This window comes from Amphiura filiformis, chromosome 17, assembly GCF_039555335.1.
Source record: "Amphiura filiformis chromosome 17, Afil_fr2py, whole genome shotgun sequence".
In the NCBI taxonomy this organism is placed as follows: Eukaryota; Metazoa; Echinodermata; class Ophiuroidea; order Amphilepidida; family Amphiuridae; genus Amphiura; species Amphiura filiformis.
Window position 1 is genome coordinate 56,279,664 of NC_092644.1, and position 13,774 is coordinate 56,293,437.

The following is a 13,774-nucleotide window of genomic DNA, read 5'->3' on the forward strand; positions in this document are numbered from 1 at the left end:
TGCTTCAAAGTTATTTTAATAATGCTATGGATTGCAACCCAATTGTCCCATATTGTGGGTAGGCTAATTTTCACGGCCTATTCTAAGGTGATCAAAGCAACCAATCAACAGGCCTCCAAAAACCGCGGGAACTGCGTTCCCAGAAAGGTCACAGAGGTCACAAAAAAATTGCAAAAAAAAAAAAATTTTTTTTTTTTTTTCCAAAGTTTTCAGCGACCTTGAGAACCACTGGACCTATTATGAAACTTCAGGATCATTCACAGTTAATTGTAAAAAGAAGAAAAAATCAGAAAAAATTACGAAAAATTACAGTTTGTTATCCTGTATATGCAAACCATTAACTAATGTTTATTTCTTCATCTATCACATATTATAGATGCATTGGTTTTCCATGCATTTATAATATGTGATAGATGAAGAGGTAATGGTTTGCATATATTAAGGATAACAAACTGTAATTTTTTCGTAATTTTTTTCCATTTTTTTTTTCAAATTATCTGTGAATAATCCTAACCCTTCAGAATAGGTCCAGTGGTTCTTCAAAGTTACAAAATACTTCTAAAAAATGTTAAAAAATAAATAAAAAATTGTTTTGAGTTTTGACAGTAATACTTTGAAATTTTAAGTTGTGTTTTTTTTGTGAAAAAGGATGCAAATTTTTATAGAAAACTGTTCAAAAATAAGGCTCAGATTGCACGAGAGAGCATCTAAACCCTGAGAGCTTCCAGGGCCCTTAAGCGGGCCCTGGACCCCGGCCGTTAGGATTTCGCGCTTCGCGCTCGTTATCTCCGCTACGCGCACATAGGCCTATTTCAGTTATTTCACAGACAATTTTCAGCACTTGTCATTAAGTTCCCAGACAGCAGAAAATTTTCTGGAGGCCTGCCAATCAAAAGTATTTAATTGCTATTAATAATATGCACATAGTATTGGAAATTGCCACCTTAGCCCAAGCAAAGTCGATTCTGACTTTCCCTTCAAGCTAACTCAATTTTTCCACAAGAAATTCAAACCTGCATTTAAATTAATTATGAGTTTTGAAGAAAGGGTTATGCAGTAAAAAGCCCAGAATCAAAATATGCACTTTTTTTTTCACTCAGAATTCGCTTCATGTACTACACACACTACAGTGTGCCTAAGTGAATCCTTCAATACATAGTGCCTGCCGTTAAATGTAATAGCATCTGCGATACATTTTAACTGATAATGAATAATAAAATAACGAATAATGAACAATTTTGAGATGAATTTGAGATTTTTCACCCACCTAAACAAAGTTTATGTGATAGCAGCACACTGTCACCACACCACCAACAACAAACGTAACATGCTCCTTTTTGTTTGCTTGATCATTTTTTAAGCAGGAAAGGTTTTGAAGAAGTAAATGTTATGTATTTATCTGTTGAAAATACTGTATTGATTCTTAACAATAAAAAGAGATATCTTGCAGCTAAATTAGAATGGACATGATCTTGGTAACATTGTAAAAAAATATTCATTTCCCATATGTGGCAGAAATGGAAGCAATAATCTACCAAAACTTTGCAGCTGTGGTCTAAGAGAATAATGAATTCAGCAATGATATAATATTAAATCACTCATCAAGTCTAGACAGTTCATTGATTACCGTTTTGATATTTTTACCATCAGCTGCCACAGTTTGATCATATTTTACCATCCAAACAACACTTTTACTGAGTGTTTATATTTTGACCATTAAACTCAGGCAGTTAATATTTGTATATTAGCAATTAGCATTACATTTTGTCAGCAATGATGGTTTCCAAATTTTCAAACTGAGACATTTCTTTTTCATTTTTCTTCATTGAAATCATAAAGTCTTACTTTTGTACCTGTAGAATAGAATGATCAAGCAACAAAAAAAGTTCAATGTTACTTTAAAGCATGCACTTATGCAGTCCGATGTACGTATGCACAGTTGTTTTTAATGTGTAAACGTGCACCTGTTTGTCCAAATATTTTGATTGCATTTTACTCAGTATCAGCCAAATCATGCCTGTTATAGTAAGCCTAATGACATGTCCAAATTATGCATGCTGTTCCTGGTATGCTGTGCAAGTTTTGTATTTTCATGGCTTAAGGAGAAAAATTCATGATTTTTAATTTAACTGATAGCCGCAATACCAGATTATTTCTTGATCTGATGTTTATTTTAGTGAATGTAAACTATATTTTGTCTCAAAATTAAAGCAAAAAAGTTGCAGGCAGAAAATTAATTTCACAGATGCACTCCCCACACATGTAAGCGCCGTCAAACGAGGACATCAAATTTAAACATGTAGTGTTCTTTTAAATCATGGATGCACCGTCATAAGTTCAAGAGGATGCAAATAGTATAAAAATACTGATTAGAACCTACCTCCTTTAGGACATGTCTCTGTTAAAGATGTGGTATTTGCAGGGATTCCCCTTCCCCCCACCCCAATAATTTGTTTAACTCACTCAACTCCCCATAGAGAATTTCCACCCCCTAAAATCACCAAAATAGTGTGAAATTGAATATTGGTATGGTAAAAACAATATTTCACTGTTTATATTTTGGGCTAAAATAGTGCAGAATGAAAAATTTGCTTAACACAGCCAACATGTGGGTTTTTTTTCAGCTTTGCCCCAACTGATCCTCATATGCCACTGAACATGTAAAATACTTGGATCTTCACAAAAAAAAAGATTATTACAAAGACCAAACTGGATTTCAAGCATGTAAAGTCCAAGTGTATGTTCTCAATATGGCGATTAGGGAGTGATCCATGTGTGTCCAGAGTTGCAATTAAAATATCATATAATTGTCCTTGTTTGGAGGTGCTTATAAACACAGACCCTCATGCACACACACACAGACTTGCTTTCAGTATTTAGAGATGACGCTGCTTTTTTGTGGTTTGGTCATTTTGGCATCCTTGCTAAATTGCAGCTTAAATTATGGAAAGCAAACCGCAAGCTAAGATTATTGGTTTTTTAGTTTTCATTGTTGGCAAAAGATGTTTTTTCTGTTTTTGCTGTAATATGTTTACAAAAGTATTAGCTATGCACACTTGCCCTGTGGCAAAATGTAAGAAGCAGTGGCCTAACCAGCTTTTATTGAGACCGGGGGGGGGGGAATAATTGCATAATTTTACTGACAGCCTGAAAATGTTTACAATTTTATGAAAGAGGAAGAGGTTACCTCCACATAAAACTTTTATAAAGATTTTACAATAATTTTAGATTTTTTCACATCAAATTGTGTTCTTAAAGACTACATTATCCAAGCATACAGTCCAAATCACCAGACAATTTATTTGCATGTGGGAAATTGTAAGTACTGATGAATCATGATTACCAACGATACTGGACGGTTTATGCCCCCTCCCCCTGACTATGTTACTGGTAAGAATAGTAACAAAGTATATTAGAGAACAAAAAGTACATTGTCACATTGTCTGATCAGGCTTAAACCTGTTTCTTCACATACTTTTGACATCTTGAGTGATGATAATATTGAAAATCTTGAAAAATCTGGCATCATAGAATTCATTATGGGCATGGTAATTTGGTTATGCTTCTTTGGATTTAATGATGTACACATTAATTGGGCCATTCCAGCTGTAATCCATACACCCCCTATGGAAGATAAGACCTTAATCTCCCACACAGGAGGTGTAGATTTCAAATGAGGTAACTTATTTCAGATAATCTCATTTGAAATTCATACTCCCTGTGTGGAAGATTAAGGTCATGTCTTCCATAGTGGGTGTATGGATTTCAATTGGAATAGCATATTTCATAGAAACACACACATACATATTTCAAATACAGCACATACAGTTTGAATTTGTTGGTCTCTCAATGTTTATTGTTGTGTTTTTATACAGAACTTTGTTGCATGTTGTTTTTTGACCTGCATTGTGGCTTGAGTTTGTATGTGTATGCGCGCGATTTTCTGTTATGTTATGAAAAGTAAAAAAGGATATATATATTGCAAATAATTTGGTGGTGGTGGTTGAAGATATTACTTGATTTTATTTTGGACATTTTGTATTAATGGTTTTGGAGCTGTATAAAAAACAAGTTTCTTAATGTCAGAAGGTATTCATTCCCATTGTACATTTTGTGGAGAGATAATTTGAGATTAAAAAAAAAGTAAAAACTAAACAAAATTAAACTATGAAGTCATTTTAATGTTATGTTAATTGGTATTTCATATGATTTAAAAAAAAAACATTTTTACATTAAAATTTCATCACTGAATATAAAAGTTGGGCTTTTCCACTCTTGGCAATGTAGATCTTCATCATACTATGCTCTTTTCCAAACTTAAATTATGTTGTAATTTAGCCTGCCCGGATGAGTTATTCAGCAAGCTTTGCAAGGCCCATGTCCACCAGTACATAAGGACCCTGAAGGAAATCAATGTATGCGTTCATGCCCTCTGAACGACAGATCTTCTCATTGGACACGCCGGAGAGTTTCAACATCTATTTCAACCCACATAGGGCCAATAATCGGTCGGCGATGATTGAAAGAATGGCGAGCAGATTGCCACTCTCTGCTCCTCACTTGGGGAGTACCCATCGGTGCGATACAGGAGGTGAGCTTAAAGTGTTAACTTACCTCATTTCCATAGTTAAATTAGTCAAGCTTCGTCGCATATGCTGCTGTGATTTGGACACAGATAGACATGATATTTGATGTGAAATTGTGTTAAAGAGCAATCCCACTTTTAAGTTAATTTGAGAATAAGTCGAAGTAGACAATTTTCCATGTAAATTCTGTTCTGCTGGCCATCAGGTGTAAGTCATTTCCTCTGTGGTGAACTGTCTGAGTGGGGTGGCTCCTTTAATGCTATAACGATGTTTAGATTTGAAATAAGGCTGGCATTTTCAGACGCAGGCTAGCGGGTACCCGCCGAGATTACATTACCGGGTACCGAAATTCAACAAAAAAATGCTAGGATCATTCATGGTTGACCTAAAAATTTTTTTAAATTTCAAGATATTTTGTATTTTCAATATGAAAATTGATACTTTGTATTCCTGTCATACTCTATTAATGATTTCAAAATGCATTGAATTTGAATGCATTTTGAAATCATTAATAGAGCATGACATGAATACAAAGTATCAATTTTCATATTAAAAATACAAAATATCTTGAAATTTTTTATTTTTTTAGGTCAACCATGAATGATCCTAGCATTTAGGTCTAGGCCCAGGGACACTACAAAACCGAATTTTTTTTTTTTTTTTTGGAATTTCGGGTACCCGGTTACCCGCCCGAAAAATTCGCCGGGTACCCGGGTACAAAATTACCCGAAAATGCCAGGCCTAATTTGAAATATACCAAACATTATGAATATCAAATGAAAACCATTGATGACACATAACACATTTAAAGTAGGTCTTTAAAATAATTTCAGAAGGTCTACCAATATAGATGTGATTTTAATGTCATGCTCTTTGATAACATGCCCAATAATACAAGGGGTCAATTTCACTGCATTTTGCATGAATCAAACAAAAATTATTCTCATAAATTCATCTGGCAAGAATCGAGTGACAAAATCGTCTGATTGTCATAACTTACAGCAAGCAGAATAGGCATGATTTTAGGAGAATTTTAATTCTTCTAAAATTCGAAAACTCAAAATTTTAATTCTTCTTGCGAACTTTTAAAAATGTTCACATCATAAGTACCCAAATAAGAAAATGTGTTTTAACGTTTGTTTTTTTCTCTGTCCATCCCCAGTGGTCACGGTCCATGCGAACGCAATTTAGAATGTGCTCAGATGATTCAAACTAAACTGGACAAGTACAAAGCTGATGATCCCACAATGGGAGAGGTAAGATTGGGTCAAATCCTCTGTTTTCATAACCTTGGCATATGACATCGTTTATGCGTCACAATCAAATCGCTTGTTGGATGATAAATGCATAGACAAATGCAGGTTATTGATATCCAACAGTGATCTATTTGTGTAACTTGGTGATATGAAAGTATCACAAACCGGATTATCTGCTTCTTCGACACACAATCAGCAACAAAGACTGTATTACTTGTGACATTAGAGTTGAGATTTACTGTGTTGATCAAATGGAGTGTGTGTTGATCACCATACTTCACTAAGTTGGAAACCATTACCGTAATCGTCCGAGTATAGTCCCATGTTCGATTATAATCCCACCCCCTAATTTTCAGAAAAAGTCGGAAATTCGAAAAATATTCGAGTATAATCCCATGATTAATTTTGAGGGACATCAAGCAGCACCAAAATCGGTCAGAACTGCAGCCGATGACATCAATAATTTTTTTTAAGAAACAGATCGGCATGACAGATGAGTGCGTGTTGAATAAAATGTGTCAATCAACAAAATTGTGTTAAGTTTCTGAATTTTATTTTCGTTTGAAACATAAATTTTAATGTTTACTTTTATTCATGTTTCTTTGTCCATCAAATCATGGGATTTTGTTTAAAATGTTTACGTTCAGTCCGTGAGTATACAGTGCATGTTGTTTACAAAATTGCTTTCTGATTTTTGCCGCCGTGCCACACGCCTGAGGCTGCGCATGGTGGAAAGATCTAAGACATTACATGAGCACACATCTATCACAAATTCTATGTCTTAGATCTTTCCGCCACGTGCATCCAGGTCTGCACATCAACAAGTCTATTTATAGCACTCGGTTTAGAGAGTTGTACAATATTTATATGCATAAATTAGTTTTGTTTGAAATGTTAATGATTTACCAAAATATTGGCATTATAAGAATTTGGGATGCTTCTCTACTTTGACACAATATATTTTAGGTTTCTTGAAAGTTGTTTGTATTTTTTATGGTTTAAATAACAAAAATAACCAAAAGCATGACAAGGGAAAGAATCGCCGTTGTATAAAATTTACGACGAATTCCATAGCATGATGATTTGGAATATTTTGCTGTTATTTTACATGCAATGTTATTTTCTTATAGACAAGGGATTCAAATGACATGTAAACCATATTTTTGGTTGTAAAATACGGGCATGTTTTAAAGCTTTAAATGTTCATCCCACGTGTTATGAACTTGTTAAGTTTCCACACACGCACGCCGCGTGACTTTTTTACTCTTGTGATTTTATAATATGCCGCCTAACACCATGAACACGGATGCCAAAACATTGTAAAATGAAAAAGGGAAAAATAAACCGGCACCATGTTTTAGACATGTTTAATCCTTTTTATTATGCATTTCCTTGCTTTGTTATTGATGTTATAAATGATGAAATTGATATGTACACAATCATGATGAAAAACAAGAAAAAGAAAAGACGCAACTCATTCAGAATTAAAGCTTTATTATCGAGTAAACATTTGAATTTTCCCCGTCTCTTGTGTGATTTAATGATCTTGCAATATTGTTGGGGTTTCCCCTCCACCGCCCATGTGGTTATAAAGTCAGTACTGATCACTAACAGTGACGTAAAAAGCACCACGTGGGTCTGCAGAAAGACCAATAGCGCGCGTCAAAGTCACCCATATAGGGCGTGTCCATCTTTAACCAGGGATATCTGTAGACTCACTTGAGGGTTATTGCAATGTGTACAAGCTGTACACAAGGTTACTAACAAACCGACTTGAAATCATCCTAGACGGAAATCAACCAAGGGAGCAGGCAGGCTTCAGGAAAGGCTTTTCAACCATGGCCCACATCCACACCATCAACCAACTAAAGGAGAAATGCCAGGAGTATAACATTCCACTCTCGTAGCTTTTATAGATTACTGAAAGCATTTGATTCTGTCGAAACCAGTTCAGTTCTGAATGCACTTAAAGAACAAGGAATCAACAATGCAAGATCTTCAAAGACATCTACTCAGATTGCTACAACACAGTCAAAATGCACAAAGACAGTGACAGAATTATGATAAAGAAGGCGTTGTTTACAGCCACCCTTATAAGGAATTTTCAAAACACTCGACTGGAGCAAGAAAGAAATCAACATAAACGGAGAGCACATGAGTCACTTACGCTTTGCAGATGACATTGTCATAATATCTAGCAACCTAAATGAACTTGAGACAATGCTGCAAGAGTTGGATGAGGCAAGCAGGGTAACCGGATTAAAAATGAATATGAAGAAAACAAAGGTCATGATGGGATTAGAAACAGTTCCAAAGATAGTGAAAGTAAAAGGGGTTGAAATTGAGCAGGTCGAGGAATATGTATATCTTGGACAACGCTTCTCTCGTCGAGACAAAAGCCAAGACTCTGAAAGTCGAAGGAGAATTAAAGCCGGGTTGCAAGCCTTTGGAAGATACAGCACCATCATGAAAGGTAATCTTCCAATATGCCTTAAAAGGAAGGTGTACAACCAATGCATCCTCCCAGCTATTTCATATGGGGCAGAATCATGGACTTTAACATCAAAAATGGAAAGAAAACTAGCAGCAGCCCAGCACAACATGGAAAGAAGCATACTAAACATCACCTACAAGGACAGGAAAACCAACAAATGGATCAGGGAGCAGACCCAAGTTCAAGACATCTTAGAAACCATCAAAAGCAGAAAATGGACCTGGGCCGCCATATCAGCCGCCAGACAAGACAATCGTTGGAGCTCAACACTCACACTAGATACAATAGAGCTGAAATAATATTATTATTGTACAAAAGATCACATCTGAAAGTTCCAAGTTTTTTAGAGAATAAAAATTGAGTAGGATGAATATGAATCAGTTATTTACCATGGAAATCCTTCAGGAAATGGTGTGGGTTATAATGAAGCATGTGACTATTATAAACGAGTAATGATATTATTAAATATGTGATTGATGTTGTTAAATTGTTGTATAGGGGCCTGAAAAGCACCAGTCTCAGTTGATCCTGGTTGACCGTGGGTTTGATCCAGTGTCACCTCTGTTACATGAGCTTACCTACCAGGCTATGGCATATGATCTGCTTCCAATTGAAAATGATGTGTACAGGTAAGGATTGATCATTTCTCCCATGCTCTGCAGGCATATGGAATGCCTCACACCTGTAGGTATCTTCAAACCAGGATTTGCAGAGCTACAAGTGGGAGGGGCAATTACTATCTTTACACCAATCTATTATTGTTGCCTAAATAGATAACCACCATAGCCTTGACAAAAAGCAACCCATTCCTTTAACCCAGCCAAAGGTTAGAACAGTATGGAGTGTATCAAAAATGTTTTGTTGTACTCAAACATTTGCATCATGTTAAATCTTCCTTGGAGGGGGATTCATTTGTAATTGTATAGAAGCAATTCTCCTTTGTTTTCATTTAAGGCGATTTAATACCCTGATTTTCATCAGTACCCATCTTCTTTTTTTTATTGCAAATTTATAAAGTATATTTATATGTTCATCATCTCATGTCCTGAACTTATAAAATATCTCTACATACAAAGTGGTATTAAACCATTTTAGAAAATCATTTTAGCCCTATATATTTTTTTGTTTACTGTATCCTGGTAACTGAGATGTGTGTTTCATAACAAACCATAATTTATTCTATTGAACATGTCCAAGTAGAATACATGAATAGAATACATTAAATCCTTTGTTATACTATCTATAGAAATATACTCACTGATTATAACACTGAATAAATTAAATAGGCCTAAATAATCTCTTCCACATAGACAATTAATACTACACCATGTATGTATCTTCTATAATATGTTGTTAGGAAAAGAGATTAAAAAAGGCTATAAGGTCATCAAAGGTCAGGTTATAGGTCAATTGGTTCAGGTCAAATTCAGGCATCAATTTTGATTACATGTGATAGTCTGTGATATCATACATGTCATAATGAGGCATCAATTTTGATATTTTGTCTGTTACTGGATATATAATGGAAATATGTGAGGTGGATATACTAAAATACCTTGGGATGTAAATGGTGAGTACAATTTAGATTGTTGAGTTGGATTGGGCAAATAAATATAAAATAGTTACCAAAATCACAAAAATGAAGCTTACGGAAAACTACCTAATATGGTGGTATAGGTGACAAAAAATACAATCTTTTCAACATTGCTGTAGTGTGGTTGTGGTAACCTGTTACCTATGGCTTAATTAAGTTTCAGTGACATAGTGTTGCAAGTTCAAAATACAAAATATAGCTCGACATTGAAAATAGAAGCATTTTAACCGGTTCGTTTTTTGATAGTTGTGGAGCACCAAATTCATGAAGTCATAAAAGAAATCAGGGACCACTTATTCCCATTTTACATATCAACATTATTTCCCTAATGTGTTAGCAACACATATCCAAAATTTTAACGAAATCCGTTGATAGTAAGCTTTCCAAAATGAAGTGAATTTAAATCATCAGTGATGTACCTCCTTTTGGCTTCTATCTTCAAAAGCATGTAAGCTACATTGATACCGATGCCACCAATAAAACGCGAGAAGATTTGCCCCTTCATTTTGCATACCACTTTGTCCAATTTTTTTTTGTAATTTCTTCACAAAATGCAAAAAAATGCAAAAAAAATCAATGGGTGTAGTACCCTCTTAAGGATGTCAAAATTGAAATCTGTTTTGCTGGCAACATGACTACATGTTCCCTTAACACTGATTGTTCTTCAAGGCCTTCTCAATTCAGACCCATACAAGTAATTGTCTGTTCCTGATGAGCCTCTAGATATTAGAGGAATAGATGACACAATTAATTGGTCTGTGTTTTGTTGACAGGTATGAGGGGACCAGCGCTGGTGGCCAGGATGTCCAAGATAAGGAAGTACTATTGGATGAGAATGATGACATGTGGGTGTCCCTGCGTCATTGCCACATTGCTAATGTATCACAGTAAGTAACCAATCAAAACAAAATCTATGCGGGCCACAAGCTAACTGAAACTGTCTTGTCGGTTAAAGAAAAATGATAAGTCCGTGAAGTAGTGGTATCATTTACATTATGATTTGAGCCTGGTATAGATGCCCTCTGTTTGTTTGATACTCCACTTTTTTATCATGGTAAATCCTAACCCCAACTGTAACTCTTGCCGGGACCCTAACCCTATTGAAAGTCGAGTAATCAGGTCTCTCTTGTTGATTGCGTGTCAAACAAACAAAAAGACAACCAATGTTTGAATAGTCTTGTTCAAGACACTGTATTATATTACAGCCAGCCAATCCCTGGCTGGCTGCAGCATCCATCTAATGTTAAGCTTAATGTATTTGCCCTTAACAGGATCTACAATAATATAGAGTAAGGTATGTAAATACTAAAAAGTTGCTTCTCCATGCTTATAATCTCCATTGTTAGAACTGGTCTAAAGTTAGACCTGATCTAACTAGTTTTGTGCATACGGGCCTATGGCAGCAGCTCAATTGATAGAGCAAGTTTCAATTTATGATTTTCGTCTGTATAGTACCATAAGTACAGTGTTATCCAGTGGTGCTAACACTTCAAATGTACCTGCACTGCATAGTGTTACAGTTAACAGCTTGGTATGTATATTTTATCCCTGATAATCGCACATTAATCACTCTTGCAATTACGGGTTTGAATATCAAATTGATTAAGTATGATGAGCATTTAATTTGAATTGCTTACATTTTCCCTTCAGAACGGTGACAAGGAAATTGAAAGAATTTGCAGAAGAGAAGAAGATGGCTGGACCACCAGGCAACAAGGATAAGGTATGGATGCGATACAATGCAAGGCATGAGAATTTTCTGGGTTCAACAAGAATAAAGCATTGCTGTTTATAATAGACCTTTTCAGCAGCTGATCGGAAATTCATGGAAATAAGTTCTGAAAGATATCACATGCCAAGACATATTCAACCAATCAAATTCTGTCGATTTGAACACATATTTGACCACACAGTGGACATCACATTTAATATGCTGTGTCAAATAAGAGCAACGCAATATGTGATTGGTGTGAACAATACATTGCCAGTGTGTGATTGGTTATGTTGTTTTTGTTTTACCTTGGTTTGTGCATAATCTGTGTTTTGTAAAAGTACCTACTGAAAAAGTAGACAGTCTATGGATATCAGAACTTGTTAACTTCCTCCACAGCCACACACCAAGCCTTTTTGGTGTTTGTTTTAAGAATGAAAACCAGGGATATAATTTTCCAGGATTTTTAACCTCCTTTTCCTGTACAAAGTTACAGGAAAATGCAAATTTTCAGGTTTTACCTCTTTCCTCGTTATTTTAAGATTATCTGTTACCAGCTACTTACATATATATTATTATTGTATTATAATGCATCAGTTTAATAGTGTAACACAGAAAATGTGTTAACTTTAGTTATTATAAATATTGAATGTTTTATAAAATAAAACTTGATGGTTGATGGTAAAGGTTAAATGTCTTGATTTTTTTGATCACAAACCTGTTAATCTTGTTTCTTTTTAATTTCAGACAAGTATGAAGGACTTGTCTCAAATGCTGAAGAGAATGCCACAATATCAGAAAGACTTAAGAAAGGTAAGAAATGGATAAGACAAGACAGGAATATGGGACTTCTTTGAGTATATTTGTATTGCCTCTCTTAATTACACGGATTAAAATGTCCTCATATATTCAAAAATAATGTGTGGAGAGGTTCAAAGTTTTACCTCTATTGCATTTAGGAACCACTAATTGCTGTAACGTATTGGCAAATACAACCAGATGAGTTGCGGTCTTTCAAGGCTAAAAGGCCAGCCATGACCTTGAAATAACCTCCGATAACCTTGGACAAAATTGTCTTTCCATAAAGAAGGCATGCACCAACTTTTATAACTTTTCCTGATGACATTTGGTTTCAAATATTATGTTCGCATGCAGATGAGTAGCTGTCATGAGTCTCCATTTTAGAACACATTTTTATACGACATTGTAAATCTGGCTTATCAAAGCCAAATTTCTTGTCATGGCCAAAGTTTGGCTGGACTTATCATAAGATATGATGATTCAATATTGGATTACATGAATAACCCCTCCTTAAATGCCAACTGTAGATATGGCACGATAGGTCAGGGTATGCCATGTACGCATATCTTAGTTGCTAAAACTAAGTATTCAAACTTGTTTTGCTCCAGTACTCTACACAACTGAAATTGGCTGAAGATTGCATGAAGTCATTCCAAGATGGCGTGGACAAGCTGTGCAAAGTGGAGCAAGACTTGGCCATGGGTACTGATGCAGATGGTGAGAAGATTAAGGACCAAATGAGGAATATCGTACCTATTCTGCTTGATGGTAAAATTTCTGCGTATGACAAACTGCGAATTATCCTCCTCTATATCATTGGAAAGAATGGTAAGTGATTTTGTACAGTATGTGTTTCAAATTCCACAATTCTTGACTGATTTTGTGATACCCCCTCCCCCGATCCACGTGAAGAGTGGATGGGTTAGAAACTGTCAATATTGCAGACTCTCAATATATTGCAGATGAGGACATTTTAAAGTACAAGAGAGATTATAAAAAAATTATCAAAACAATAGCATTTCAAACATTTTTTGAAGCTTTATGTAGATGTCTAAATTAAATAATGACTTAGTTTTTAACAATTAACTCCATAATACTCTGTTTTTGTTTCAGGTATTAGCGAAGAGAACCTGCATAAGTTGATTCAACATGCACAGATTCCAGAGCCTGAGAGACCAACAGTGACGAACATGAAAATGTTGGGTGTTAATATCATCTATGATGTAAGTACCATAGAATGTTTGTTCTGACTGTACAATTAAATAACATGCTACTTCACTGGATGTATTATACTTAGAAGCTCAGGGCCAACATTTATTACATGTAGTAACC

The 13,774-nt window shown here is 35.2% G+C and overlaps 1 protein-coding gene across 1 annotated transcript in view; it reads left to right on the forward strand.

Annotated features, from left to right (window-relative positions):
* Positions 1-13,774, forward strand: part of LOC140138016 (syntaxin-binding protein 1-like) — a 42,759-nt gene that overhangs the window by 15,650 nt on the left and 13,335 nt on the right. The window contains 10 exon segments of the mRNA XM_072159848.1: positions 4,339-4,418; positions 4,420-4,528; positions 4,531-4,591; positions 5,749-5,842; positions 8,835-8,965; positions 10,704-10,817; positions 11,581-11,653; positions 12,389-12,454; positions 13,051-13,270; positions 13,556-13,665. Coding sequence (XP_072015949.1) covers positions 4,339-4,418; positions 4,420-4,528; positions 4,531-4,591; positions 5,749-5,842; positions 8,835-8,965; positions 10,704-10,817; positions 11,581-11,653; positions 12,389-12,454; positions 13,051-13,270; positions 13,556-13,665 — 1,058 coding nt within the window.